The sequence below is a fragment of the Panthera pardus genome, unplaced genomic scaffold (genome assembly GCF_024362965.1).
Source record: "Panthera pardus isolate Hobbes unplaced genomic scaffold, ASM2436296v1 HiC_scaffold_21, whole genome shotgun sequence".
Taxonomy (NCBI): Eukaryota; Metazoa; Chordata; class Mammalia; order Carnivora; family Felidae; genus Panthera; species Panthera pardus.
In genome coordinates, this window is record NW_026526777.1 from 2,035,484 (window position 1) to 2,062,674 (window position 27,191).

General features: G+C 56.6%; 2 protein-coding genes and 1 pseudogene across 11 annotated transcripts; all 3 read left to right on the top strand.

The window, feature by feature from the left end:
- Nucleotides 1-8: 8 nt before the first annotated feature.
- TSACC (TSSK6 activating cochaperone) lies at nucleotides 9-10,849 on the top strand. Of its 10 annotated transcripts, none has more exons than XR_002075593.2 (7): nucleotides 117-173; nucleotides 894-944; nucleotides 5,112-5,234; nucleotides 6,528-6,959; nucleotides 8,138-8,190; nucleotides 10,350-10,440; nucleotides 10,537-10,849. XR_002075593.2 is itself a non-coding variant. In XM_053908820.1 (4 exons), exons 1-4 carry the CDS (start codon nucleotides 117-119, stop codon nucleotides 6,706-6,708), a joined length of 504 nt encoding a protein of 167 aa, XP_053764795.1. In that variant the 5' UTR covers nucleotides 91-116; the 3' UTR covers nucleotides 6,709-6,756. The 10 variants fall into 10 exon arrangements, 3 of the variants coding, with proteins under 3 accessions (XP_053764795.1, XP_053764796.1, XP_053764797.1); XR_002075594.2 differs by lacking the exon at nucleotides 117-173 and adding an exon at nucleotides 233-410; XR_002075595.2 differs by lacking the exon at nucleotides 894-944 and having other exon boundaries at nucleotides 9-135.
- LOC128778920 (U6 spliceosomal RNA) lies at nucleotides 2,467-2,562 on the top strand (annotated as a pseudogene).
- Nucleotides 10,850-15,584: 4,735 nt separating the features above from the next.
- On the top strand, nucleotides 15,585-26,242 carry RHBG (Rh family B glycoprotein). The gene is made up of 10 exons (XM_053908810.1): nucleotides 15,585-15,860; nucleotides 21,170-21,356; nucleotides 21,677-21,827; nucleotides 21,958-22,105; nucleotides 23,513-23,679; nucleotides 23,948-24,085; nucleotides 24,207-24,340; nucleotides 24,661-24,782; nucleotides 25,600-25,673; nucleotides 25,867-26,242. The coding sequence occupies exons 1-10, from the start codon at nucleotides 15,674-15,676 to the stop codon at nucleotides 25,933-25,935; spliced, it is 1,377 nt and encodes a 458-aa protein (XP_053764785.1). The 5' UTR covers nucleotides 15,585-15,673; the 3' UTR covers nucleotides 25,936-26,242.
- Nucleotides 26,243-27,191: the final 949 nt, after the last annotated feature.

Consider the following 27,191-nt stretch of genomic DNA (forward strand, 5'->3'; position numbering starts at 1 on the left):
TTGGCAATGGGAGGGCGCCGGCGCTTGCGCAGTAGAGAGGCCGCTCCCGGCCGCGTGCGGCGCGCACGTCGGCGCAAGCGCGGAGGCTGGGGCGGTTGGCCGGCCCGCCACTGCGCATGTGTATCGACTACACGGGTGGGTGCCGGCCAGGAGGCGTTCGAGTAACAGAGAGGGTGAGGTCGCTGAGCTGGCCGGCGCCTCGGGTCTTCTGGGGCCGCGAAGGTCAGGAGAAGCGTGACCGTCTCCACCCTTTCCAGCCTGAGCTGCGGGAGGAATAGCGGCGCGGGCCGACTCGGGAGCTTGGTCCCAGGAGCTGGCCGGCTGGCCGAGCCCTCCTTGGGGCGCACTGCGAGTCGTGCTTAGCTGCCCCTGGGCTCCTGGCCGAGCGTGCCCTCTCCCTTCTCACGCAGGTGCTTTCTGCTGAGGCAGGCTGCGGCTTCCGGGTCTCCCACCCAAAGCGTGGTCCCAGGGGCTCCCCGTGGAGCCTTGCGACTTCTGTCCCCGCCCTCCGTCTAGGCCACGGTGGCCCTTTAGACGTGATGGGAGTCAGGTTTCCAACCTGCCTCCTAGGACAGGATAGGGGCTGATGCTGCCGAAGGAGACCGTGGAGAGGACGCAGACAGGAGTCGCCCGTTAGTGCGGGACTCTTTTAAGGTCTGGGTTTGGTTAAATTACTATTTTGTCCAGAAAAAAAAAAAGCAGTGATAATAATAGAACTGATTTCCACACTACTGAAGGGACCTGTAACCCAAGCGCTTATGTTGGGCCGTGAACTGGAACCATACATTTTTTCACACTTTTTCCTCCCCAAACTGGAACAGCCGGAGACGTGCCGTCAATAGTAACATAATAGCATGGGTTGTTGATCATGTAACGCTATGATTCTTCCCCAGGCGCCACACCTGTTCAGATGGAGAAGCGTGCTAGTCACCCTAACAGAAAAGGTGTGTGTCGGAGGCCTTGCTCCCCTTCCCTTAAACAGCAGACCTCCTAAATTACTCAGAAATTTGGGAAGTGATTCTAGTTGTATGTATGGTTTTGTTTTGTTTTTTCCTTTTTCTCGGTTAATTGGAAAAGATTTGTATCTGCCCTGCACTTGCCCATCAAATGGAAACATTGCTGGGACGGTGCCCGGCTGGCTCAGTCGGTGGAGCATGTGACTCTCCATCTCAGGGTCGTGAGTTCGAGCCCCATGTTCAGAGTTGAGCTTGCATAAAAAATAAATGGGAACATTGCTGTGTTCCCAGTGCCAAGAACCGGGTCTGTTAGATAATAGATGCTCAGTGACTGTATGCTGAATGAATATATTATTCTTCCTTTGTTTCCCCTCTTAATACTTAGAACAGGACTTGAAGTGCAGGGATCCCAGGAGACATCGTGTTAACTAGAGTAAACAGATACTCTGTTTAAGTGGGACGGTCCAACTAGTGGCCAGGGAAATGGCCTGGGGCCATCTGACTCCAGAGCCCATCCACTTGGCTGTGAGTGGAGTAGATGACCCTATCCGAGAGGCCTACTACGTCATAGCTTACATGTAACGGACCAGCTCTTTTCACAGAGTATGTTGTGCATTGGTGAAGAGCACGACTTTGAGCCCACAGGCCTGGATTTAACCCCAGCACTGCCACACGGCTAGTTGTGGGATGTTAAGCAAATTTCCTAACTTAGGTTTTCTCAAATAAAATGTGGCTAACGCTACCTACTTCTTAGGGTCATTGTGAGAACGACACAATGTAGGTAACACTTTTTACTATGATTTTCTATGTTCTGCTTCCTTTTACTGCTCCCCAACCTCATTCTCCGTTACTGTGTAGTCAGAAATCTGGTTCCTGTGGTATGGATTGTAAGTGCTCTCCAAACCTCACAGCCTGGTAGAAAATTTGTCCTCATGTACCTAGGAAGGGCCTGAATTATTGGGAAGTGTATTTGCATGGAAGCTGAAGTTATATTTTTCCAATGGTGAGAATAATCTTTTTTTTAACTTTTTTTTTTTTAGTTTTTATTTATTTATTTTGAGAGAGAGAGAGAGAGAGGAGAGAGAATCCCAAGCAGGCTCTGCACTGTCAATGCAGAGCCCGATGTGGGGCTCAAACCCATGAACTGTGAAATCAACACCTGAGCCAAAGTCAAGAGTCAGATGCTTAACCGACTGAGCCACCCAGGCACCCCTAAACTATTTTTTTTTAATGTTTACTCATTTTTGAGGGCATGAGCAGGGGGCAGGCAGAGAGAGAGGAGGACAAAGGATCGGAAATGAGCACTGTGCTGACAAGCCCGACGCGGGGCTCTAACTCAGAACCGTGAGATCGTGACCTGAGCCAAAGTCAGACGTTTAACCCGACTGAGCCACCAGGTGCCCCGTGGTGAGAATAATTTTGAGACCTGAATTTCAGCTTCTGTCTCCTTACCGTTCTGCATGAGCCGTCAAAGGGCTGAGGAGACCAAGGGAAAAGGAAGTGGAGGGTCATGCTCCTCAGGCAGCACATACACTAAAGCTGGAATGATACAGACTAGCATGGCCCCTGCATGAGATGACACATGAATTCATTGTTGCATATTTTTACTTCTCTTAAAAAAAAGGAGGAGAAGGAGGACCTTCAGTGGGGCTTGGAAAATCCACAAACCCAGCATCAAAAACAAAAACAAACCCCGATTTCCCTCGCCAGGAGTAATCGGGAATAAAACAGATTTCAATTTCGATAGGCTCAGTGAGCTTCCAAATAGCCTCGGCCCGGCCCCCACATGTGTGACTACCTCTTCCCCTTAGCAGGCCATTGCTCTGTTGCAGTCAGAGTTCAGGACAAGAATACATCTTCCTTCATACGACCTGCTTGCCACACCTCTGCCCCCAGGTCTGTTGTCCATGAAGAGGTCCCGTACCCTCCTCCTTCGGATCCCAGCCTAGACAGGATCGTCTCTGGGGAACACGTTCCCCAGCTGCACAGACGAGGTTATAGGTTAGGCGCCCTTCTAGCACTTACGGGATGCGATAAGGTGCGTGCTCGATCACTTAGTGACTGTCTACACTGCAATACCGTCAGTTGCGTGAGGGTCGCGAGCACGTGTGTGTTTAGCTTGCTGTGGGGTCAGCGGTGGGCGCTTCACAGGCACTCGGCTGTCTCGTAAGTATAAATGAGCGAGTGGGTGAACTTTCTCTGTCCTTTTTGACCTCAGTCTGGCGGTGAATCCTGGGCTCCTTTGGAGGGCTGGCCGCTCGCCTCCGCCTGTCGCTTCTCTGCTTTGCCGTTTCCTTCTCATCTCCCAAACTGCCGAGGAGGGGCTCCCCAGCGTCCAGTTTTCCCTCTCAGTCTTTTACTTTGGAGAGCTAATTTAGTTTTGCAGCTGCTTTATCGCCGCTTTGTGGCTAGCTTGGCAGTTTCACCTTTCACCTGGGCTCGGTGCCACCTCCGACTGTTTCTCCAGGCGTTTCTGTCTGGACTGTGTGTCCACAGTGTGGGTTGTGTTAGTCGGATGGGACCCAACTCAGACTCCCTTGAGTAAAAAAGGAAATTCAGAGGCTCGTGCAGTTGGGAGGGGTGTCGAGATGGTCACAGAATAGGAAGACGGCCTGTAAAAGCCAGAGCCTCAGGGACCGAACTGCGGAATTCTGTGCCGAGCGGTGTCCGTCCATCCACCTCCCTCCTGTACTCTTTTCTCCTGTCTTGCTTGTGTCTGCTCCTTACGGCATGCCGGCCGAATTCAGTAGCTCTCACCTGCCCCAGCTTTGCATTTTCCCAGCGTAGCAAATCACAAGAAAGCAAGCTTCTTTGACTACAGAATGCATATGTTGACCCCAGAGAATGAGCCTGGCCCAACTTGCCCATTGCACTTACCCCCGGCATCAATCACAGTTGCCACGGAGGATGAGATACCGTGGTTGGCCTGGATTGGGTCACACCGTTTTCCATTGGGCAACAGGGCCTGATGTGGTCCCACCTGTGTGGCCTGGGGTCTGGGGAAGGAATAGTTTCCCAGAGGAAGCGTTGCTCACTAGACAAAGATAACGTCCGTCCGTATAGGACTCATTACCTTCTCCCTACAAATCAATTTTTCCTTCTAACTTAACTGTTTTTGCCAAAGCTTATTTATTTATTTTCCCATTCAGAAACTTCTTTCACGTCCAGCCCATTTTAATACCTATGCATTAATAAGATACAGTTTTGGGGCGCCTGGGTGGCTTGGTTGGTTAAGCGTCCGACTTCGGCTCAGGTCATGATCTCACGGTCTGTGAGTTCAAGCCCCGCGTCGGGCTCTGTGCTGACTGCTCAGAGCCTGGAGCCTGTTTCAGATTCTGTGTCTCCCTCTCTCTCTGCCTGTCCCCTGTTCATGCTCTGTCTCTGTCTCAAAAATAAATAAACGTTAAAAAAAAAATTAAAAAAAAAAATAAGATACAGTTTTTATACAATTTTCTAATCCTAAAAGGCTCAATGGCGTTGTCCTATTCAAGAGAAAGCCTAAAGTCTCAGATTCGCTAGTGTGAAGGGTCTTCTGTGGCCCACCGTGTGCTCCTGCGCTCCTGCCCTCTTTTTTCCCATTCGAAGCATCTTTTCCACTCACCGAAAGCATCCTGTGTTCAAGGTCCAATAAGCATCCTCTACCTGCCTGGAGTTTTCTCTGACTACAGTGCTCCTACTGAGCTCTTGCACTTTTCCAGAAACATCCATTTCGACATTAATCACACACTCGGTATAGCCACGAGATGAAAGGCCTCATTTTCACCCAGACTGTCTGACGCATTGTTTACGTCCTTCGGTTGTTATGTCACATTTCATCAGTGCCCCAGTTGTCTCCCAACGAGGTAGTAAGTACCCGAGAAACCGTGTGTTAGGTATCTCATGATGCCCTGTCGCCTAGCACACTAGTAAGCGTGCGGCACGGGGCCATGAGAACTTGTCAAATGGAAGCAAACTAGATTTTAGCTGAACCCATCCCTGCTTGCTTTCCCTTAGTCCACTGTGGTTTCTTTTTTGTTTGTCTCACCTGACTTTCTCCAGAGCTATTCAGGGCAGGGCCTCGGCACTTGTGTTCATAGACCAACTGCAGGGATCTAGCTAGAAAGGCCATCCCTTGTTGGAAATAGCTCTGATTAGTTCCCTCTGATTTTGTTTCAGCCAAAGAGGAAAGTAATGCTGTGCCTCTTTGTCGAGCCAAACCCTCCCCTAGCTTTATTAATCTTCAAGCAAGTTCCCCACTGGCCACATTCCTGAACGTCCGGACAGCAAAGCTGCCCTCAGGTAAGGCTACAGGCCAGGCTTCCCAAGTGGGCTCAGTGCGGGAGGGGTTGCACGGAGGAAGGGGCCCCAGCCTTCTCCCCTGGATCTGGTGCCAGCTCTGGCTCAAGCCACTTCTAGGTTTTTCGCCCGTAGCTTGTCTACTGGTGTCATTTTCTTCCCTATTCTACAAGTTGTGTGGTTTCCTTGCATACGAGCACCTTTACTAGGGCTAGGGAGGACCGAGAGGAAAATGTTATTGCTTGCTAGGAATGTTCGTTCAAAAGGGGCCAGGGAAGGAAATGGTAGTTATTAGCTCAGTTTCTTTCTCTCTCTCTTTTTAAATGTTTATTTTTGAGAGACAGTGAGAGAGAGAGAGAGAGCACATACACAAGAAGGGGAGGGGCTGAGAGAGAGGGAGACACGGAATCCGATGCAGGATCCAGGCTGTCAGCACAGAGCCTGACATGGGGCTCGAACCCACAAACCATGAGATCATGACCTGAGCCAAAGTCAGACACTCAACCGACTGAGCCACCCAGGCGCCCGTTTCTTGAATTTCAGTTATATTCATCCTCCCATGGGGGAGATTGGTGGGTACTTAGGGTGCCTGTGGGGAGCCTACCCGGGCACTAGACAGTCATGACACCAATTTTTGAGGACCTCAGAGTTTAGCAAAGAAGTCAAGACCAATAAATACATGAACAATAGGTAAATAACCACCAAGGTTACCTAGGAGCCGACTGCATGTAACATAGTTGAAAACATTAGAAAAAACTGGGCCAATGCAGCAAGGCTGGAGGAAATGATACCACCGGAGGACCGCAGGTCACTGCTGATGAGATGCTGTGTCAGGCAAGAGAAGGAGGCTGAAAGGGGAGTTAGGCCTCACTCTCAGGTCATTTCATTCACCCATCAAATATTTTTTCATACTTATGCACCAGGTGCTGGGGATACAATAGTGAGCAAATCAGGACAAAAACCCCTGCCTTCCCGGAGCTTACGTTCTAGAGGGGAACTTAGCAATTAAATAAGTAATTACCAAATATGCTGTATGATCCTAAATATTATGGAAAAAATAAGGCAAGGGAGGAGGTTAACAAAGTCCTGTGATTGTCTGCAAATTAAAATAGGGTAGCCAGGTAGCCACACCCCCCCCCCACCCCCAGCCCTGAGAAGGTGACAGCCAAGCAAAGGTGTGTGTGGGTCGAGTTGTGCCTGGAAAGATTAGATGGTCATCCTGCTAGAGCCCTTCCTACCTCGTACAATTACAGGATCTCTTCTGTGCCCCTTGCACCTCTGTTGCTCTCCCTTCAGGAGTCGACCCCAAGCCCAAGGAATGCCTGGGACTTCTGGAACGTATGTATGCCAATCTCCATCTTCAGACCCAGCTCGCCCAACAACAGATGGCTATTTTGGAAAATTTACAAGCATCTATGACACATCTGGCTCCTGGGAGGGGAAGAAAGAACTCTGCCCTCCCGGCCTTACCCCGTAATCTGTTGCAAAATCGCTTGCCCCCATCCAGTAAATGACTTGTGGAACAAAGTTCTTGTGCATGTTTTTTCCTTTATCCCCAGCAAACTCCTGGTGGAACCTGGGCATATGCATCCCGTCCACGGTTGGTTAGTTCACATGTTCACAATAAGGGCTCACCGGGTACAAAGTGCTGGACAAGGCACTTGGGGATACATCTCACAGAAGAGTCAGTCTCGGGGGATTTACTGTCCAACAAAGCAATGAAGACAGGTAATCCATTGCAAAATGTAGTGGTACCGAAACGGGGACTGGAAGTGGGGTGAGGCCTCGAGGAGGATGCCGCTGGGTCATCCTTGGACTCTGGCTGCAGGAGGTGAGCTTATGATGGCCTGCGATGGAGGGGTGGGGTGGGTGCCATAGATAGATGAAGTCAGCTGGTTTCATGTCACTTGGGAGGCTTGGACAAAGACCTAGGCGTAGGAGAATAAGTCATTAGAAATTGAGAGAAGAGGGGCGCCTGAGTGGCTCATTCCGTTGAGCGTCCGACTTCAGCTCAGGTCATGATCTCACAGTCTGTGAGTTCGAGCCCCGCGTCGGGCTCTGTGCTGATAGCTCAGAGCCTGGAGCCTGCTTCAGATTCTTTGTCTCCCTCTCTCTCTGCCCCTCCCCTGCTCATGCTCTGTCTCTGTCTCAAAAATAAATAAAATTATTAAAAAAAAAAAAAAGAAATTGTGAGAAGAGACTCCCCCCTCCCCAAATAGGATGTGAGGTTGAATATAGAGCAGCTGAGAACTCACAAGACAGTTTTCCCTGGGCAGTTGTACAAATGTCAGCCATTAGAAGCCCTGATTTTATTTGAGGCACTAGAGAGCCATTGGAAGCTTTCAAATAGGAGCGGGGCACGCAGAAGTTCACTTACCCAAAGGAAATGAAAACAAGATTTTGAAGAGAGATCTACACTCCCATGTTGACTGCAGCACATTCACTGTAGCTAGTGCAGGGAAACAACCTAAGCGCGCCTCAAATGACAAATGGATAAAAAAGTTATGGTACATATACACCGTGGAGTTTAGCCACGAGGAGGAAGGATATCCGGCCATTTGCAAAGACATGGATGGACTTTGAGCACATTATGCCAAGTGAGGTAAGTCAGAGAAAGACAAGTACTATATATTATCACTTAATGCAGAACCTAAAAAAACAAAACAAGACAGTAAGATAGTGGTTACCAGCGGACGGGGAGTTGGGGGCAAACGTGTGTTAAATAAGCCACAGTTATCTAATCACAGTGTAATGAATATAGACAATAATATCACACTATAAGTTTGTAATGAGACATAGTTACAAAGACACTCATAATGCAGTATATAAATGTACCAAAGTAACATTGTTCGCCTTAAATTTAGACAATATTATTTGTCTAATATATTCAATAAATTTGTTTTTAGGTCATGCTCGATGGAAGATATTCCAGGTCCATGGATAGGAAGACTCAATATTGGTAAGATGTCACCAACCTGATCTAGAGGTTAAATGTAATGTCAGTCAAAATCCCAGCAAATTATTTTGTTGATATTGACAGACTGATTCTAAAGTTTCCATGGACCCAGAATAATCAACACGATATTGAAGAACGGAGTTGGAGGACTGATGCTCCCTGACTTCAAGACTTACTAATATAAAGCTACACTAGTCAAGACAGTGTGGTATCCGTGAAAGGCTAGACAAATAGACCGATGGAACAGAATGGAGAGCCCAGAAATAGACCCATATAAACATAGGCAACTCCTCTTTGACAAAGGAGTAAAGGCAATCCAACGGAGAAAGGATAGTCTTTCCTTTTTTTTTTCTTTTTTAATGTTTATTTATTTTTGACAGAGAGGGAAACAGAGCACGAGCAGGGGAGGGGCAGAGAGAGAAGGAGACACAGAATCCAAAGCAGGCTCCAGGCTCCAGGCTCCAAGCTGTCAGCACAGAGCCTGACATGGGGCTCGAACTCATGAGCCATGAGATCATGACCTGGGCCGAAGTCAACTGACTGAGCCACCCAGGCACCCCAAGGATAGTCTTTTCAACAGTGTTGGGACAACCGGACATTCACAAGCAAAAATGTGAATCTAGGCTCCTTTCTTTCTCACCACCTGTCCAATCCATCAGTAAACCCAATCAGTTCTAGCTTCCAGACAGATCCAGAGCCCGATTGCTTCTGCCTTCTCCTCTGGGACCACTACCACCGGCTCTTGCCTGGATTGTTGTGGTGGCCTCTCAACTGGCTGCCTGCTTCCACTGATCCCTACAGCTCATGCCTCCCAGGCAGCCAGAAGGATCCTTTAAAATAATAAATCAGATCATATTACTTCTCTGTTTTTAACTCCTCAGCTTTTCCCCATTATCCTCACAACAAAGCCACACTCCTTCCCAGGGCCTTGATCCCTACGTGTGCCGCCCGCCCTTCCCTGCCCTGCCCCCTTGCTCACCACCCTACCCACCCTGCCCTCCATGCTGTTCCACCTCGGAGGAATGCGAGTCTCCTGAGGCGTACCCCAGCCAGCCAGTCTCATGCCCACCCCACCCCCTTCCGTCACTCTGTCCTCTCTCTCAGCCTTGTTTACATCAAACCTCTCACGGCATTCTATATAGCTACGTGTGTGTGTTTATTGAGACACCCCCACTAGAAAAGCATCTCCTTGAGGGCAAAGTCGGTGTCTATTTGTTCACTGCCAGTGTCCTCAGGGTCAAAGCAGGGCCTGCTTGACCTTGCAATGTGCGGCTCAATCAACAACTATGAAATGAGGGGCTGAGTGGCTATGACTTTGCTTAGCAACAGTAAGAGCCGCAGATTTCACGGCCCCCCTGTGAGTCAGGGGCTCAGTACGTGGCTGGGGCTGCAGGAGGGAGACCCAGAGCACGCAGTCCTTGTCCTCAATGTGTCCTAGATGGGGCCAAGTTCTCCTGTGCCCCTGGCCCCATCCAGCCCCATCCAGCCCCTCTCTGGCCACGAGCCCTTGTCGAGACTGTAGCGCCCACCTCCCCACGTTCTCCAGGCTGCCCCCTGCCCTGGGTCAGGCGTCTCACCAGGCCCGGGGCAGAAACCTGCTTTATTACTGTTCTTTCCTGGGCCATATGCAAAGAATATTTCTACTCAGTTGCTCCCTATCCAGAGAAGAGAGGTGTTCATCCGACAGCCTCACGTTGGGGAAGACAGGCCGGGAGGATGGGGCCGGCCCAGGAGTGGGGAGCGAGGGTACGGTCCCCGGAACGGCTCCTGGCAGAGGGAAGCGGTGGGACCCGAGCCAGCTTTCCTGGCTGGTCCAGGGTGGAGTGCGGTTCTGGTTGGTTCCGTGGCGCTGGTGGAGTCCTTGGGCCAACTGAGGAAGAGCAACTGGGGTGGGGATGATGTTCTGCCCCCCGCCCCCTTTCGCTGCGGTCACATCCCCGTGAGCCGCCGCCCCGAGTGAGCCCCCTGCACCCCACGTTCCTTCTGGCTTTTCTCTTAAGAGGCCCCACCCAGGCACGTGAGAGTTCACAGAACAGCCCTCCTTTTATGTTCATCCTGTCCTTTGTAACGGGACTGAGGGCCAGTTTCCCATAAACAAATCTCCCCTAGGCCGCTAGCCTGGGGAAAAGAAATGGCCGAATGGTTTATTTACGTTTCCTTAGTAACAGCGGTAAGGACACGACTCCCGCTGCTGCAGACATACTGGGTGTCACGTGCTTTGTGGACGTCAATCCTCACCATAACCCCGGTGAGGTGAGTCCTCTCCCTGTAACGGGAGGATGCGGAGGTTCGAGGCTTGGTAAGCAGCTCGGACAGAGCCCTTTCCTTCTGCATTTTGTTGTCTTCCAGAACTTTCACTGATGGGGGGTTGACCTACAGACCTGCAACAGCACAGGCAAGGATTAAACTTCAGAATCAGGGCTGCCGTGAGGCCTTAGCAGCTGGGACAGCATCTCCTCTGACTTGGCGGAGAACAGAGTGCCGTTCTGTCCCATGCGGTGGCGATGGAGTGTGGAGGACAGTCCCCGGAGCCCGGCACAGCCCCTGGCACACAGCAGGAACGCGGAGAGAGTTTCGTGAATGAAAAAAACTGGGGGTTTGAGATCGTTGCCTCTTGACAAACTTCCAAGTACTGTCGCTTTAATTTTTTTTATATTTTTAATGCTTCTGTATTTATTTTGATAGAGAGCGCACATGTGCATGAGCAGGGGGAGGGGCACAGAGAGAGAGGGAGAGTGAGAAGCCCAAGCAGGCTCCACGCTGTCAGCGCAGAGCCCCACGTGGGGCACGAACTCACAGTGAGATCACGACCTGAGCCAAAATCCAGAGTCGGTCACTTAACTGACTGAGCCACCCAGGTGTCCCTAAAAAATCTGTCTTAAGTACACATTTTGTAAAGTTTACTTATTTTGAGAGAGAGAGAGAGAGAGAGAGCGTGCACACGTGAGAGCAGGGCAGGGGCAGAGAGAGAGGAGAGGGCAAATCCCATGCAGGCTCTGTGCTGATAGGGCAGAGCCAGACTCCGGGCTCAAACCCACTAACTATGAGGTCATGACCTGAGCCAAAATCAAGAGCGGGAGACTGAGCCACCAGGCGCCCCTGATGTTTATTTTACAAACGAAGTAACCTTAAACACGAGTGATCTGACCATCTTTCGTGTGGACACCAACACGGCGAAGTCCCGGGGGGAGAAAGCCCTGACTGTGAGCACAGTGTTCTGCATGGTGCCCACGGCGCCTGTGGCTTCAGGAGAGACTGAGGCCTGGGGCTTGCGCAGCCCCAGAACAAGGGCATCGAGGGGCCCTCTAGCACAGCCCCTTTTCTCTTCGCACCAGAGGGCTGGCCAGAAAGGGATCCTCCTCCACCCAAGCTGTGAAATCAGGCCAAATCTCAGAGAGAGCATTGCTTCCTCCGGGAAGCCCTCTCTGACCACCGCCACCACGGGTGAGCCCAGGCTCTGTCCCCATCACAGCCCTCTGCAGCCTGACCACCTATGCATATACATCCTCCTGAGGGCAGGGGCTGTCTTGTTCCGCTGGCTGTCTGGCCCAAGCACAGTGCCCAGTAGGCAGCAGGCGCTCGGCATGTCTGCTGAATGAAGGAAGGCTCTGCCTTTCCCCAAATCTCCTCGGTTCGAGAGCTGTTGTGTCGCTGGGGCTGCTGGTCTCATGGCCCTTCCCCGGTGTGCTTGTCCCAGGCCCCTGGCCCCTCCAGCTATGACAGGAGAATGCATGGAGACTATCTGCCCCTCTGCCTGGTCCTGTCCTCAGAGGCACCACGTGCCCCACAGTGTGCCAGACACGGTCATTTCTTCTCTGTGCTCAGCCATTCAGAACCATAACAATCATCACATCTGTTGACGGCTTAGAAGCTCCCAGCACTCTCTACAATCACTGTGCAGAATCCTTAAAACAGTTCATAGAGGTGAGGAAACGAACTCAAAGAGGGCTCAGTAACTTGCCCGAAGTCCCTCCATGAAGATGTAGTGAACGAACGAACGAACGAACGAACGAGAGTCTTAAAGACTCTGGCGCTTTGTCACTTCTCTCCTTTGTTCCCATAACCCTGGGGATAGCTCAGTGGAACTAAAGGAACCAGGTGGCTCTTTTGGGGATTCCTGAGGCAAGAGAGCAGGGAATAGGGAGGAGGTGACCCAGGGCCGAGCAGCTTCCAGCAACCCTGAGTTACTCAGTAACCCGAACCCCGGTCCCCACGGACAGCCTGACCACGCCGGGCCAGTGCAGGCGGCAGACTGCCGTTCCCCGTGGCCACCCTTCAGGCGGCCTGCTGATCCCAGCTGGAGACTGGACAAGGAAGGTCAGGGATTGGGCAGACCCCAAGCCAGCAGGATGGGAGCTGGTAACAGAGTCAGGAGCCTCTTGGGGGAGTCTGGGGCAGAGGGAGGAGGAAGAAAGCACCCCATTCCACCAGAGTCAGAGCCAGAGGAGGAAGAGGGAACAGACAAGGGCCCTGACATCACTTGGAGTTCCAGAAGAAAACCATGGATGGAGCCTCTTCATTCTAGGTGGTGGGCCAGAGGAGTCCTCACAGGTGGAGGCCCGCCAGGAGAGCTCTTGGAAGAGGGGGTGGGCTGGGGGGGTACCTTCAGAAGGGGAGGACTGTCAGGGTCGTGCCCTCTGCCAGACGAGGGGTGACATGAGCTGGTACCACGAAGTTGTTGAAATAGAACAATCTTTCCATGCAGGTTGGTAAATAGATGTTGCCCAAATACCTACCCTCCAGAAACTGGCCCAGGTATTCTGGCCTTTCCAGGGGCCCCCTCTCGACTTCTTGACATCCAGTAGATAAAGGGTTAACCCCTGCCTGGCCCAGGGGCCTCCAGGACCCAACTGTGTTAACACATTTTGATGAGAATCTCAGGTCACGGCCCCAGGACCTGGCCCAGAGTTGGTACTAAACAAACAGTTGTTGAATGAATGAATGAACAACAGAGGAGCAAGAAATCAGAGATCCAGAGGCATTCAGAGACTAAGAGAGACAACAGGTGAGACAGAGGTCAAAGAGGCTCCTCCTTCAGCGAGGAGGCTCCCAGAAGACGCTCTCTCTGGTTCTGCAGCTTGTGAAGGCTCTTCCCCTGGCAGAGCCTGTCCAGACCCTGCCTCCCCCTCCCAGACGGGGCCCGGGAAGCAAGCTGTGTCCTGGGGCAGAAGGCTGGGCCTAGGATACCCCAGATGAATTGTCCAAGAATCATTATCCAGAGGCTGCTGACCAGACATCTCCCACCCCCACCCCCTGCCCCTGCAGAAGGAGCTAAAAAACAGCCTTCTTGCTGACCAAGTAGTGACAGCCTCTGGGCCAGGGGCCACTGAGGGCCAGAGAGCCTGCTTCGTCGGCTGGGAGCAGTGCTATCGAGGTGACCCCTGCCCTCCCGGGCCCGCTTGGCTGGTCGCTTACTTAGGTCAGGAAGCTGGACACCTAGAATCCAGCTGTCCCGCAGGGTTCGCACTGGGCTGGAGCCTCCAGCCGACTGCGGGAGGGGAGGAGGAGGGGAGGGGCTGCAGAAAGGGCAGCCGGGGAAGCAAGGAGGAGGGTCAGGGATTCCACCATCACCCCCCACCCCCCGCCCCTTCGTGAGACCCCGGCAAGCGCCATTCCCAGGAGGAGCTCACTTCGAATCTGCTCTGGGGGAGAGGCTGGCCCCTCTGAGCCTAGACCACGTCTTCTGGGAACGGCAGGGGTCCGGGACTCCTTTGCTAACACAGACAAGCCCCTCCCACACAGTAGCCCCCTCATACTGGGCTGGGCAGCAGGGTGGACGGAGAGCCTCCCCTTCCACCAGCTCCACAGAGACCGGCCTTCGGCTTTTCTTCCTTGAAGCCCCTGTGGCACGCAGGTGTCAGAACTCATAGCAGTGGGGTCGCCCCCCTGTGAGAGTCCTCCAGCCCCCCGGCCCCCACGGGGTAGAGGCCGCGTGCCTCAGCAGGGCCTTCGAGGCCTTTCTAGACTCCCCACCCCCAGCTCCAGTCCCTGAACACACTGGACACTCACAGGGCCAGGCTTCTGTCTCCACAGGTCCCTTCTAGAAATATCCCCTCTTTCTTCTTCACTTGCCCCATTTCTAGGCGGTCCTTCTAGACCACCTGCAGACATACCTCCCAGGAAGCAGTTCTCCACGTCTGTGCCTGCGCTCACCCTCACCACAGTGGGCTCTCCTCCTGGGCCCCCAGGGCCTCTGCAACTGCTAGGGTCACACATTCACGCCGGTGGGCGTTCAGTTTCCTCCCAGGTGTCTGTCTCCCCACAGGACGGTGGCTCCTGGAGGGAGGGGTTGTGTGGTTCATCTCCAAAGCCTGGCTCACAGTAGATGTCAGTGAGTCTGTCTCCTTACTGTCTCCCAGGACCCCCACCCCCTCCGTGGATGTAGGCCTTGCCTGTGTTACCAGTGGCTCCTGACTCCTGGGGGAGAAGACCCTCCTCCATCTAGCTGTTCAGGCTGCCCCGGGCCCCTTATCCCCGTGCAAGTGTGCAGGGAACCTAGCTGTCAGCGTGGCCAGCTGCTGCTTGGCTGGGGTGCCGACCCAGCTGGGAGGCTCAGGAGGCTTGGGGCGAGGTGAGGGCTCAGAAACCCCCTCCCCCCAGTCAGGTTAATCATCGATGCCTGGACGGCACCTCCGTTTTGCATCTGGCTTGGGAAAAGATTGAGTAACCGCTCAACTCTCTGTCTCTGGTGTTTACGCTGGACGGCCAGGCCGGGGGTCTTAAAGAGCCTCTTATTTCTTGGGACACATTCTGTAAACTAACACTACGTTTGAGGGGGAGGGGGCCTCTCCTTTCCCCAACCCCGCCACCCCGGGTCCCTCGGTTGTGCCCCATCAGGGCAGAACACAGGGAGACTTTCCAGGGCCATTTCCACGGACCTGTCCCAACCCGAAGACAGCCGGGGCAGCCAGGTGAAGGGAGACAGAACAAGGGGGTCCGGACGCCCCCTCTCCGCCGGCTCTTGCCCCGCCTCAGGCCACGGGCCCACGCCCTCGGCGCCCCTGTTCCACACCCTCGGGACCGGGTTGGGGCTCCCAGCTGCGCGGGGCTGAGGGGCTGGGGGGGGTTGAGCCTCGGCGTGGGCGGGCCCTGGCGCCGGTGGGCGGGCCCTGGCGCCGGTGGGCGGGCCCTGGCGCCGGTGGGCGGGCCCTGGCGCCGGTGGGCGGGCCCTGGCGCCGGTGGGCGGGCCCTGGCGCCGGTGGGCGGGCCCTGGCGCCGGTGGGCGGGCCCTGGCGCCGGTGGGCGGGCCCTGGCGCCGGTGGGCGGGCCCTGGCGCCGGTGGGCGGGCCCTGGCGCCGGTGGGCGGGCCCTGGCGCCGGTGGGCGGGCCCTGGCGCCGGTGGGCGGGCCCTGGCGCCGGTGGGCGGGCCCTGGCGCCGGTGGGCGGGCCCTGGCGCCGGTGGAACCTGCCGACCCCGCCCGGGGGCGTGTGTCCCGCGCGCCCGGAGCCGGAGCCGGACGGAGCCAGGGAATCGAAGCCCTCGTCCATGGCCGGGTCTCCCCGCCGCGCCGCGGGCCGGCGACTGCAGCTGCCCCTGCTGTGCCTCCTCCTCCAGGGCGCCACCGCCATCCTCTTTGCGGTCTTTGTCCGCTACAACCCCGAAACCGACGCCGCCGTCTGGCACTCGGGCAACCGCAGTAGCTCGGACAATGAATTTTACTTTCGCTACCCAAGTGAGTGCGGGTGAGGGCGCGGGGAGCGAAGAGCCCAGGCTCCGCGGTGTCTTGGGTGTCCACGTTTGCTCCTAGGAGAGCAACCCTCTGGCTTTGAGAGGAAGGTGCCCCAGATTTATAATAACACCCTGTCGCTGGTGTCCGCGGTGTCCCAGGTCTCATCTCGTCTATCAGGCAGACAAAGATGGGGAAACTGAGACTCGAAGTGGCTGGTTCAGGTTCGAGCTGTCAGAATCGAGGGAGCTGGGACTCAAGCCCAGATCTGAGCTTTAATTGCTTCCTTTGTCTCACCCCCCCAGTTGGCCTCATTGGGCTTCGTAGGGCGACTGCCTTTCCTAGGGGCTCCACCCTGATCACGGCAAAGACAGTCCTCCTGGGCAGGGGAGGTAGGGAGGGCTGTGCAGGAGTGGTAGTGCAGGTATCAGCTATGAAGGCAGCCAAGGCGGGTGGGGCTCAGGCATTCCTGCCCCAGTCACTCAAAACTGGCCCTTCCAGAGTCTGAGAGAGGATCACACAACCACCCACCACAGCCCAGAGCAGCTGCCCCCAGCTCTGAGCAGGAAGCATGGCAGGGTCATTGGCCCATTTCATAGGGGAGGAAGCTGAGGCTCAGAACGCTTGTGACTTGCTCACGATCGCCCATCGGGTAAGTGGCAGAGAAGGAACTAGGACTCAGACATCCCAAGCAACACAGCTCTCCTGTCTGCTGGTGAGGCCCAGGAAGGAGAGGGCCGAGCCCCTGCCGCCTGCTGGGGGACCTTAGGCTCTCCCTCTGAGGTTGGGGGCCTACCTTGGTACTCAGGCCCTGAGCAGCTGGGACCCAGGATACTACAGCTCCTCATTTCATCACCACGGCTTGGGTAGGGCTTATGTCAGCCTCAGTTTTTCCCATCTGGGCAATGGGGAGAAGGATGCTTCAGTCTGAAGGGTGCACATTCCAACAAGACCTACAGTGTGAGAGTCTCCTATAAAATCCCAGGCTGTTATTACCCTGCTTTTCCTATACCGAGCTGGCAGCAGGCTGTCCCCAACCGACCGTCTCCCAGTCCCAACTCCAACACAGTGCTGAGGACACAGGGAGTGAGATGCAGGCTTGGGCCTGAGCAAGAAATGCTCGACCCCCAGCCCCCCAGCTGTCCTCGGCAGAGGGGCTCCAGCTCCTCCCTCTTGTGTTCCACCTCAGCCCTGTCTGCACAAGGTGAGCCCCGGGAGCTGGGACAGCAGGCCCCCGGGTCCTGCATTTGCCCAGAGAGCCAGGGAGTTGAGAGGGAATAGCCCAGAGGCTGAGGGAAGCAAGCTCTTGTCCACGGTGTGACCCGGCTGCCTGCCACGTCCTCCGTTTGCTTCTTCCAAGGGCCCCACTCAAGCCTCCGCGCCCTGCTCGTCTCCCCGCAACGCCCCCACCTGTCGCCCCTCTGCTGCGGGGGGGGGGGGGCTCTCCTTGGGCATTCAGCTCTCCCTGGGCTGTGGTAAGGGGAGGGGAGTGGGGATCCTGCCTCTCCGCTGCCCTAGGTTTCTATCCCCGTGGACTTGGGACCCTGGTGTGGGGGAAGGTTGGGGTGGAGGGAAGCGTGAGGTCTCTGGAGTCTGGGGCTTTGATGAGCCGGGTCTTCCCCTGCCCTTGTGTCCAGGGAAGGGGTCAGGGTCAGAGGGAGGCGTAGCCACTGCCCTTTGGTTTGGGAGATGAAAGGGAGCGCAGCTGGTGCCCGGGACACGGCTGCTCCCGGGGTCGGTCTGTCGTCGCTGCAGGCAGGGCCCTCAGAGCCGCTCAGATGTGGAGAGAGAGAGAGCCAGAGGGGCCACGGGGCTGCCCAAGAGCACACAGCAAGTTAGCCAGGTCTCTTGGCTGCCCAGCTGTGGCCTTTCCCCACATTACAAGCCTCCCGAGGCAAGTCATGGAAAGAAAGAAAGAGGAGAAAAGACAGGGTGACAGGGGACACAGAAGCAAGCATGAGAAAGGGTTCTAAGAAAACAGTGTGGACAGGTCCTGGGTCACATACCTCTGAGACCTTACTTTTGGTGAGAGGGATTTAGGATAGCTGGAATCAGGATCTTCTTGGAAGAAGCAGGGAAGGGGGACGTGACAGGGACCAGAGTGGTCGGTGACCTCCTCTGGGAGAATGTGGCCCACCTCCCTCATAAGGCGGGGGTGGGTAGAGTGTGGTGGGGGAGGGGGGAGGGGGGAGGGGGCCTCCTCAGCTCACCACTCTCTGCTCCTTACGTTTTATAGCCCCACTTTACAGATGAGGAAACCGAGGCTCACAGAGGCGAAATGGCTTGTCAGCCGTCACACAATCCAGCCTTAACTGTCCGCTTGCCCCGTGTTATCTTGTTCGGGAGCTAGCCAGGGGGGTTGGGGAGGCAGTAGGCGTCGCTAGAGGGCTGTTGTCTTCTCTTCAACCGAGGCTGCATGGTCGGTGGCCACAGCCAATGGAGAGTCTGTGGAATGCTCCCCAGTGAAGGAGATTTCTTAATGTTTAGCCTCCATTTGAAAGGTCAAGGGACTGAGTTGTGATGCCAAACAAACCCGGGGTGGGAGACGTAAATGTTACTGCCAGTTATGACCAGCTCTGGAGCAGTTGTGCATGTCCGGGACAGGGAGCCCTGCCACCCAGCCCCCTCTGCCACCCTGCTGCCCTTGGACAAAAGGACAGACGCGGCATCCCCTTTACTGTTGGCACGAGGAGGAAAGAAGCCAGGCAGAGAGGTCTCGAGGAACTGAGGCCGCGGGCTGAGTTAGAAGTGCTCCTCCTCCTTTTCTGTTGGGTGTTAGGATCTGAGGGAAGGGAGATCTGGGTGATTTGGGAGTGCCCAGGGCTGGAGAAATGGCACAGTGTCGGGACACTGAGCAAAGCCAGTGGACCTTTAGACCCTTACCCCCCTTTGGCAGCTGGGGCCGGCAGCTGAGGTGCCGACCCACAGTCCCAGTACCCACCCAAGCCTCTGCCAGGGGCTTGCAAACTCACCTCCTGTCAGCCAGTACCCAGCACAAAAAGGGCAAAAAACGTTTGGTCCTCTCAAAATTACTGACGGCATTCTAAAGTTCAAGAATAAATTTTTGGCTTGCTAGGTGCTTCTTCAGATTAAACAAAAAAGGCACCGTGACCTTTTTCTTTATGATCTGCCCCTTTCTACAAGAGATTTGAGGTGTGTGTGTGCAACAAGAACATGAGTCTGCAAAAATAAAAGCAGGAGGGCGGGATAGAGATAATGGACACTGGGAGTGCCTCCCCAGTTGTTTCGGTTGCGATGCCAGGGTAGCTCTGAGCTTCCAGGCAGCCAAGAAGAAAAGGGAAATGCGGCCGGTTACATGTTCTCATCAGAGGCAAGGAAGGCTCACATGAGTGATTCTCCGATTCTTTGCCGTCTGCCCGCCAGGCTCCGTGAGGGCAGGCGTGTGGCTGCTGTGGTGCCGGCACCCTCCCCAGAGCCTGGTGCCTGAGCTCTTAGTAAACCTCAGATGGGTTCCCTGGGAGAAGTGACACATGCTAGCATTAAGCTCCGAGAGAAATTTCTCACGTGGAGCTGTAAAAGGGGAGTGAATTTAGGGTCAGAGTTGACCCTGTTTCCCAATAACTTATTTGCCCTGCCCGATTTCTAACAGCACTCACGATACTCTTTCTCCAGCATTTCTGAATTAAAGCCAAAGACAGAGCATGGACTTACTCTATACATAGACCCGAGGCTGAGAGAACAGGGCCAGATGCGCTGGCTGAATTGTCACACTAGGTTATGTTTCAAGCCTTTTTTGCGAGATGGGGGGAGGCGGGGAGGCGTGTGGAACAAACTGATACTGAAGCAGGTATTTGTATGTGTCTCACTGTCAATATTACTATGTATCGTTTGTATGAGCATTAGCTTGGTCTTTTATGCATACACAATAGAAAGCAAACAGAAAGGCTCCAATCTCCCTGCCCAGAAACCTCACTGACACACAAAAAACTTCAAATAATGCATCTATAAAATTAACATATTCAAATTATAGAAAGAAACAAATGCAAAAGCGAAATCCCCCTTCCCAGAGCCGCCTTAGCGCGCAACTCCAGGGGGCGTGGTTTGCGGCTCAGCTGTGCCCCTGCAGCCCTGCGCCTCCCTTCGGCTCCTTTCCCGGAGGTAATCTCTGTTAACAATTAAAGCTATTTAAGACAAAATTAGGGGCGTCTGGGTGGCTCAGTGGGTTGAATGGCCGACTCTTGATTTAGGCTCAGGTCATGATCCCAGGATCATGGGATGGAGCCCCACATTGGGCCTTGTGCTGGGCGTGGAGCCTGCTTAAGATTCTGTCTCTCGGGACTCCTGGGTGGCTCAGTCGGTTAAACTTCTGACTTCTGCTCAGGTCATGATCTCCCGGTTCGTGGGTTTGAGCCCCGCATCCGGCTCTGTGCTGACAGCTCAGAGCCTGGATCCTGCTTCGGATTCTGTGTCTCCCTCTCTCTCTGCCCCTCCCCTGCTCATGTTCTGTCTCTCTGTCTCTGTCTCTCTCTCTCAAAAATAAATAAATGTTAAAAAAAAAAGATTCTCTCTCCTTCTACCCCTCTCCTAGTTTGTGTGCTCACTCTCTCTCCCTTTCTAAAAATAAAGAAAAAGTTTTGATAAAAAAATTAAGGCTATTTCATAAATTATTTTTAAAAACCTTAAAATTCTCGGGGCACCTGGGCGGCTCAATTGGTTAAGCGTCTGACTTCCGCTCAGCTCATGATCTCGCGGTTCGTGAGTTCGAGCCCCACATCAGACTCTGTGCTGACAGCTTGGAGCCTGGAGTCTGCTTTGGATTCTCTCTCTCTCTCTCTCTCTCTCTCTCTCTCTCTCTCTCTCTCCTGCCCCTCTCCTGCTCATGCACTGTTTCTTTCTCTCTCAAAAATAAACATAACAAAAAAAAAACCCAAACCCTTAAAATCCTCAAAACGGAGAGGTGTAGATTCTGAAGTATGAGGGATGGAGGTTAGACATCAGGAAGGACTTCCCAGCAGAAAGGGAAACTGGAAAGGAGCCCGAAGAAGATGATTTTGAGCACGGAGGGGCAGGGACTGCAGCCGGAGGGAGCGCGGGCAGGACGTCCCGCCGATTGGTTGTAGGAGACCCAAGGACAGGGCGGGAGACACGGGGACAGCGGGACCGGCGTGGGTCCCGCTGCCCCCAGCCGGCCAGCTCTGCCCGGGCGCCCCAGGCTGGGGGGCCCCGCCACACCTGGGGAGTTTCCCAGGCCCGGCTCCAGCCCGGAGGCGGCGGCCCTGGCTGGCGAGAACCAGGGGCACCGGCCGGACGGCTGCTTGGACGGCGGTGGCCGAGCGGCCCGGATGCCCCTGCAGGTTTCCAGGACGTGCATGTCATGGTGTGTGTGGGCTTCGGCTTCCTCATGGCCTTCCTGCAGCGGTACGGCTTCAGCAGCGTCGGCTTCACCTTCCTCCTGGCCGCCTTTGCCCTGCAGTGGTCCACACTCATCCAGGGCTTCTTTCACTCCTTGCACGGCGGCCACATCCATGTTGGCGTGCAGAGGTGGGCAGCGGCGGCCTCCCCGCTCCCCCCTCCCCGCCCCATCCCCTGCCCCCGGGGGAGCCAGCCCTCCAGCCCCGGGCCTGCCTCCCGTCTGCTGCCTGACCCGCAGTAGACTCGCGTCCAGCGCCCTGCCCGTCCGCACTGCCACCCCCAGGGCAGGGCTCGGGATCTGGTTCTTGCACCCCTCGCGGGCCGTGCGGTCCACGGCACAGAACCTCCCCAGGCTGCGTCGAGACCCCTTCCCCCCCCAACACCCCGCCCCGGCCGTGGGGCTGCCCTCCCCACCCCTCTCACCCTTGCATCACACCCCCGGTCCCCAGCATGATCAACGCGGACTTCTGTGCCGCTGCCGTGCTCATCTCCTTCGGTGCCGTCCTGGGCAAGACGGGACCGGCCCAGCTGCTGCTCATGGCCCTGCTGGAGGTGCTGCTATTTGGCGTCAACGAGTTTGTGCTCCTTAGTCTCCTGGGGGTGAGTCGGGTGGGGCAGGGGTGAGGGGTGGCGAGGGCCAGGGCCAGGCCCCGGGCAGGGAGAGCGCGGGTCAGTGGGGGGGGCGGGGGGCGCAGAGGGCCGGCCGCCCACCTCCGCGTCCCCTCCCCAGGTGAAGGATGCAGGAGGGTCCATGACCATCCACACCTTTGGGGCCTACTTCGGGCTGGTCCTGTCCCGGGTCCTCTACAGGCCCCAGCTGGAGAAGAGCCAGCATCGTCTGGGCTCCGTCTACCATTCGGACCTCTTTGCCATGATTGGTGAGGTCTGCCGGGGTGGGCCGGGGTGGGGGGCCAGGGAGGACCCCGGGCAAGATGTCAGGCCGCCTACGGTCCTTGGGGTCCCTGCTGGGAAGTCCCTGGCGAGAGCCCGGGATCTGGGCTCATCATTCCCAACAGTTTCTTTGACAGGTTCTTAGAACTCAGCCCCGGAGTACGCGCCTGCCCCAGACCCATTCCCGGGGGCCTTTCTAAATCGAGTCTGACTGCACGGATCCCTGCTTAAAACTCTGGGGCCGCCCCCTTCCCCCTTCAGAAGCCAGGCCAGCCTGGCACAGCAAGGTCTTGCCCCCCTGCAGTCTCTCCACCTGCTGCCTCCAAGACTCTGCCCTTCACATGCCTCCCAGGCGATTTCCCAGAGGCCCCTGCACGCCCAGGAGCAGGGGGAGAGGTAGCGGGTCAGCCCTGGGCGCCGTAGGGTCTGACTTTCGAGCACCATCACCACCACCTGTTTCCTCCAAGCACCTACCTCTACCTTGGCCTCAGCTCCTCTCTCTGCCTTCGCAAATGAGGCAGGAAAGGAGATTGATACCTTCTTTTGCCGTGGGTCCATGCCTCTTCCCACGCTAAAAAGAGAGGCTGGCTTTGTATTGTATTTGTATTGCTCACCTCTGTGATTGTTGTGAAATGAGGTGGATGCTTTGGCTAGAAGTCCAGGGGCTTCCCCAAGAAGGCGTGCTTCCCCGGGAGCCTGACACACCAGCTCTCCTCTGTCCCCTCCTTCCAGGCAGGGAGCCCTGCCTCTTCCTGGGTCCCCCTGCTCTGCCCTCTGAGGACACACGTGTGAGCGTGCTGGGTTCCACAGCAGACTGCGGGGTTGCAGGGAGAAGTCACAACGCACCCTGAGACCGCTCAGGACGAGGGGCAGTCCCTCAAGCCTCCTTGCCTTGGTGGCCCGAGCCTACAGGGTCCCCAGCCTTCCCCTCACCTTGTCCCTCTGCCCCTCCCCACCCTCCAGGACTGGCCGGGAGCCCATCAGGTGCCCGGGAGGCGGAGGCCTCACCTGCACCTTGCAGGGCCCAGGTCTCCAGGAGGCGGTTGAGGTTTTAAAGCATATTGTTTCCCTGATGCAAATACCGAGCTCAGTTCAGTGCCTGACATGCAGGGCCCTTTGCCTGTTTTTCTTTCCTTTTCTGATGCTTAAAAATACCCCGATCTGAACCGTCTGTGGTTCTCAGTCGAGTGGCTCTGTGTCCGTGCCCTTTGGTAGCCGGCCCTTGGCTGTGCACCACCCAGTGGCTGCTAGGCCTGGGCTGCCCGCTCCTTCCGAGCCACCACGCACGGCCCGCGCTCTGGAGGTGCTCTGGCCCCCGCTTTGTGAGCGAGGACACCCAGGCTACCCAGGGGCTACTTGCTTCCTCTCACTCTGCCGGCCTGCCCGTCATTTAGGGACCATCTTCCTGTGGACCTTCTGGCCCAGCTTCAACTCTGCGCCCACGATGCTGGGGGATGGGCAGCACCGAACAACCCTGAACACGTACTACTCCCTGACCGCGAGCACCCTCAGCACCTTTGCCTTGTCAGCCCTCGTCGGGGAGCACGGCCGGCTGGACATGGTGCGGGAGAGGGCGCTGGGGGGGCAGAGGGACGGGCGGGGGGAGGAAGGGGCCGAGACCCTTCGAGGCCCGGTCTGCAGGGGAACAGGACAGGGCGCAGGCACGGGGCAGGGGCAAGAGGCGACCACACAACAGCAGGAGAGTTTGCCATCAGACGGCAGAGGGACTTCCAGAAGCCCTAGATGCCACCGCGGTGGACGGGGTGGGGTTGGATGGGGGCGTCGACCTGGACCGGCCCCCGATGCCCCGCTCCCCTGTGCTTCCCCAGGTTCACATCCAGAACGCAGCGCTGGCCGGAGGGGTCGTAGTGGGGACATCAGGTGAAATGATGCTGACGCCCTTTGGGGCCCTGGCAGCCGGCTTCCTGGCTGGGACGGTCTCCACGCTGGGGTACAAGTTCTTCACGGTATAGATGCTTCTCGGGCCCCGGGCAGAACAGGGGGTCCCCCAGCACCTGTTCCCCCGTGTCTCCAGCAGCCTGGCGGGGGGGGGTGCACAGGACTCATTATTGGTGTCCCATCCTCCAGCCCGTCCTCGAGGCGAAATTCAAACTCCAAGACACGTGTGGCGTCCACAACCTCCACGGGATGCCTGGGGTCCTGGGAGCCCTCCTGGGGGTCCTTGTGGCCGGGCTGGCCACCCACGAAGCTTATGGAGATGGGTGAGTCCTCCCCACCCCTGACCCTCACCCAGGTCATTACCCCCCTGGGGTGACCTCCCTCACTCTCTTCCTCCTCCTGTGGACCAGCACAAAAAGCTGTGTCTATTTTCATGCATTCATTCGTGAATAACGACAGAAGGATGTAATGACCCTTAGGCTCAATTCTTGCACCGTCAGGGGTCAGAGGACAGAGCAAGCAAAAGTGATCCTAAACTGAGTCTTGAAAAGTGTGTGGGTGTCCCAGGCTCCCGCGAGGCCCTTTTGGCCGCTGCGTGACGCACTGAGGAGCCCTGTCTCCCCCCGACCTCCTCTCCCTGCAGCCTAGGCAGTGTGTTTCCGCTCGTAGCCGAGGGCCAGCGCTCCGCCACGTCTCAGGCCATGTACCAACTCTTCGGGCTGCTTGTCACACTGACGTTTGCCTCTGTGGGCGGGGGCCTTGGAGGTGAGTGACCTTGGCTGGGGGTGGGGGGTGTGGTTGCAGAATTCAAGGGTAACCTTCCCCAGAAGTGGGTACTTGCTCCCTCCTGGGGCTAAGAGAAGATGGGGAGTGGGCTAGGGGCAGAGGGAGGTCCCTCTCCAGTTTTCTGGCTTCCCTGTACTGCTTATTCTACCCACCAGAGGGCAGCCCGACCTCAGGCTGAGGCCCTGAAGGGGGAAGCTGAGCAGTCTTTCCTGGGCAGGGGCAGGGGCAGGGGCAGGGGCAGGGGCAGGGGCAGGTCCTGGAGCAGAGGCAGGGGCAGGGAGGGGCCGGAACACCAAACCTCCACAGAGAACGACTGCCCGCCGATGCCCATCAGACAGTCCTCCCTGATGTCTGGCTTTACTCCTTCTGATTCAGTATCATCTTGAGATTTTCATTCTCGAACTGGTTCGATTCCGTCCCCTCGTTTATTTACTTATTTGCTCAATAAACTCGTGCAGCACCCCTCCCGGACTGGGGGCCCCAGGAAGCTCAGGAGCCGTGTTCGGGACAGAATCACGATCCGGCCCATTGCCAACTGTCCGAACGAGTGAGGTGCCCAGGACTTCTCTGAGGCTCGCTGCCTTCACTGTACCGTGAGGGTCGCGCCCAGCAGGGCTGCTGTGGTGACGAGCACCCGTGGGGGCCTGGCTACAGTAGGGGCTCCCCAAATATAGCTGCAGTTCGTCTGGGACAGGCGTGTCAGGCCGCTCAGCCCCCCGGTGCCCTCGGGCCTGGGGTGGCCACCTCCCCCACAGGAGTGCCAGGAACCCCACCCACCCTCCCCTCCCACCACCAGGGCTCCTGCTGAGGCTGCCCTTCCTGGACCCCCCTCCAGACTCCCAGTGCTACGAGGACCGGATTTACTGGGAGGTGAGCGTGTCCCCAGCCCCTTGGACCGATGGCCATCTCATCCTCCAAAGCTCCCACCCTGCCGCACCTCCTATGATCCCACCTGCCTCTTTCCTTCTTGGCTGGCTCTTCTCTGCTGGGGGACACCCTCCCCCCAGCTCCGGTCTCCAGCCCCCTGGAGCTTCCCCTTCACCTGCCCCCCCCAACCCCTCAGGTGCCTGGGGAACGCGAGGACGAAGCCCAGGGATCTCTGAGGGCAGAGGAGACAGACACCCGGGCCTAACTTGCTTCCAGCCCATGAGAGGACACTCTCCTTTTAGAAGATGGTGACCGCAGGGAAGGTCTTTTCTGGGTCCATTCTCCTGCTGCAGGAATGAAGCTGGCACTGGGGACAGGGCCGCGGAAGGTGGGGGTATGGGGGAGCCTGCTGCACCCGGCGGGGGGAGACCCCTCAGCACCCCCAGCCCCACCCCGTGGCCCGTGAGCGAGGTGCCCAACCCACTGCCAGCCCACCGCCCAAGGCCACACGGTCACAGAGAGGTGTGCGCCAGCCCGGCTGACCTGGTGATAAACACCACTGGCACCAAGGATTCAGACGCCTTGTTTTTGTGCGCTGGGAATGTGGGGAGCTCGTCTCTCGCTCTCTCGCTCTAACGCACCATGTTGGAGACTCGGGTGGGGAGGACCTCAGTGCCAGCAAGGTCCTGTCCCCCTGGGCCCACGGAGCCCCCTCTAGGATGCCAGCTTCTACGAGGTGGGTGCCCAGCCTGGGCTTGCCTGCCAGCAGGGACAGGCAGCTCGTTCTCTCCCAGAAAATCGGGCTGGAGAGGTCTTCCTGCTGAACGGCCGCCACTCCCATCCTGACTTGGGCGGTCTCTGAACGAAGGCAAACAGGGACTTCTTTGCCACCGAGTCTTCAGAAGCTGGAAGCAGCCAGCACCCAGGAACCCCTTCTTCCCCCACTCCCACCCCGCCCCCCCCCCAGAGTCTCAGGAGAGGGGCTGCAGAGAACAGGGAAAGCAGGCCGCGCCTCGGCCGCCTGAGGTCTTCTGGCCACCAGAGGGCGCTCCAGACCCAGCACAGGCCTCTGTGGCCTCCCAGCCTCCACCCTGCACCCTCCACCCTCCACGGATCCCACGTCCTTCCTGCAGCCTGACGGCCTTCCTGCCTTCCTGCCTTCCTGTCTGCTTCTGCTCTGTTCCTCACCGTTCTGGGAGACAGTGCTTCCCAGTTCTTAGTCCCCACTATATGTCAGGCTGGTTCTAGGGCTTTCTGATCTCACGCATCAGAGACACCACCCCTGCAGCAGACCGGAGGGCCTCTCCCCTCCCGGAAGAGCTGGGACCCCGTGGCCCTGTCCTGCCCTCCCTCCAGGCTTCTGGTGGGAGCCGGGCCTGTCTGTCCACGGACCTCTCCCTCAAGACCAAGCCCGTTGGGACCTAGGGAGCCAGCCACTGGGGAGAGGTTCCTGGGGCCTGACCCTGGAACAGGCTTCATCCTCACTGTGGTTGGAGGCCCTGAGTTTGGCTGGGGAAGGAG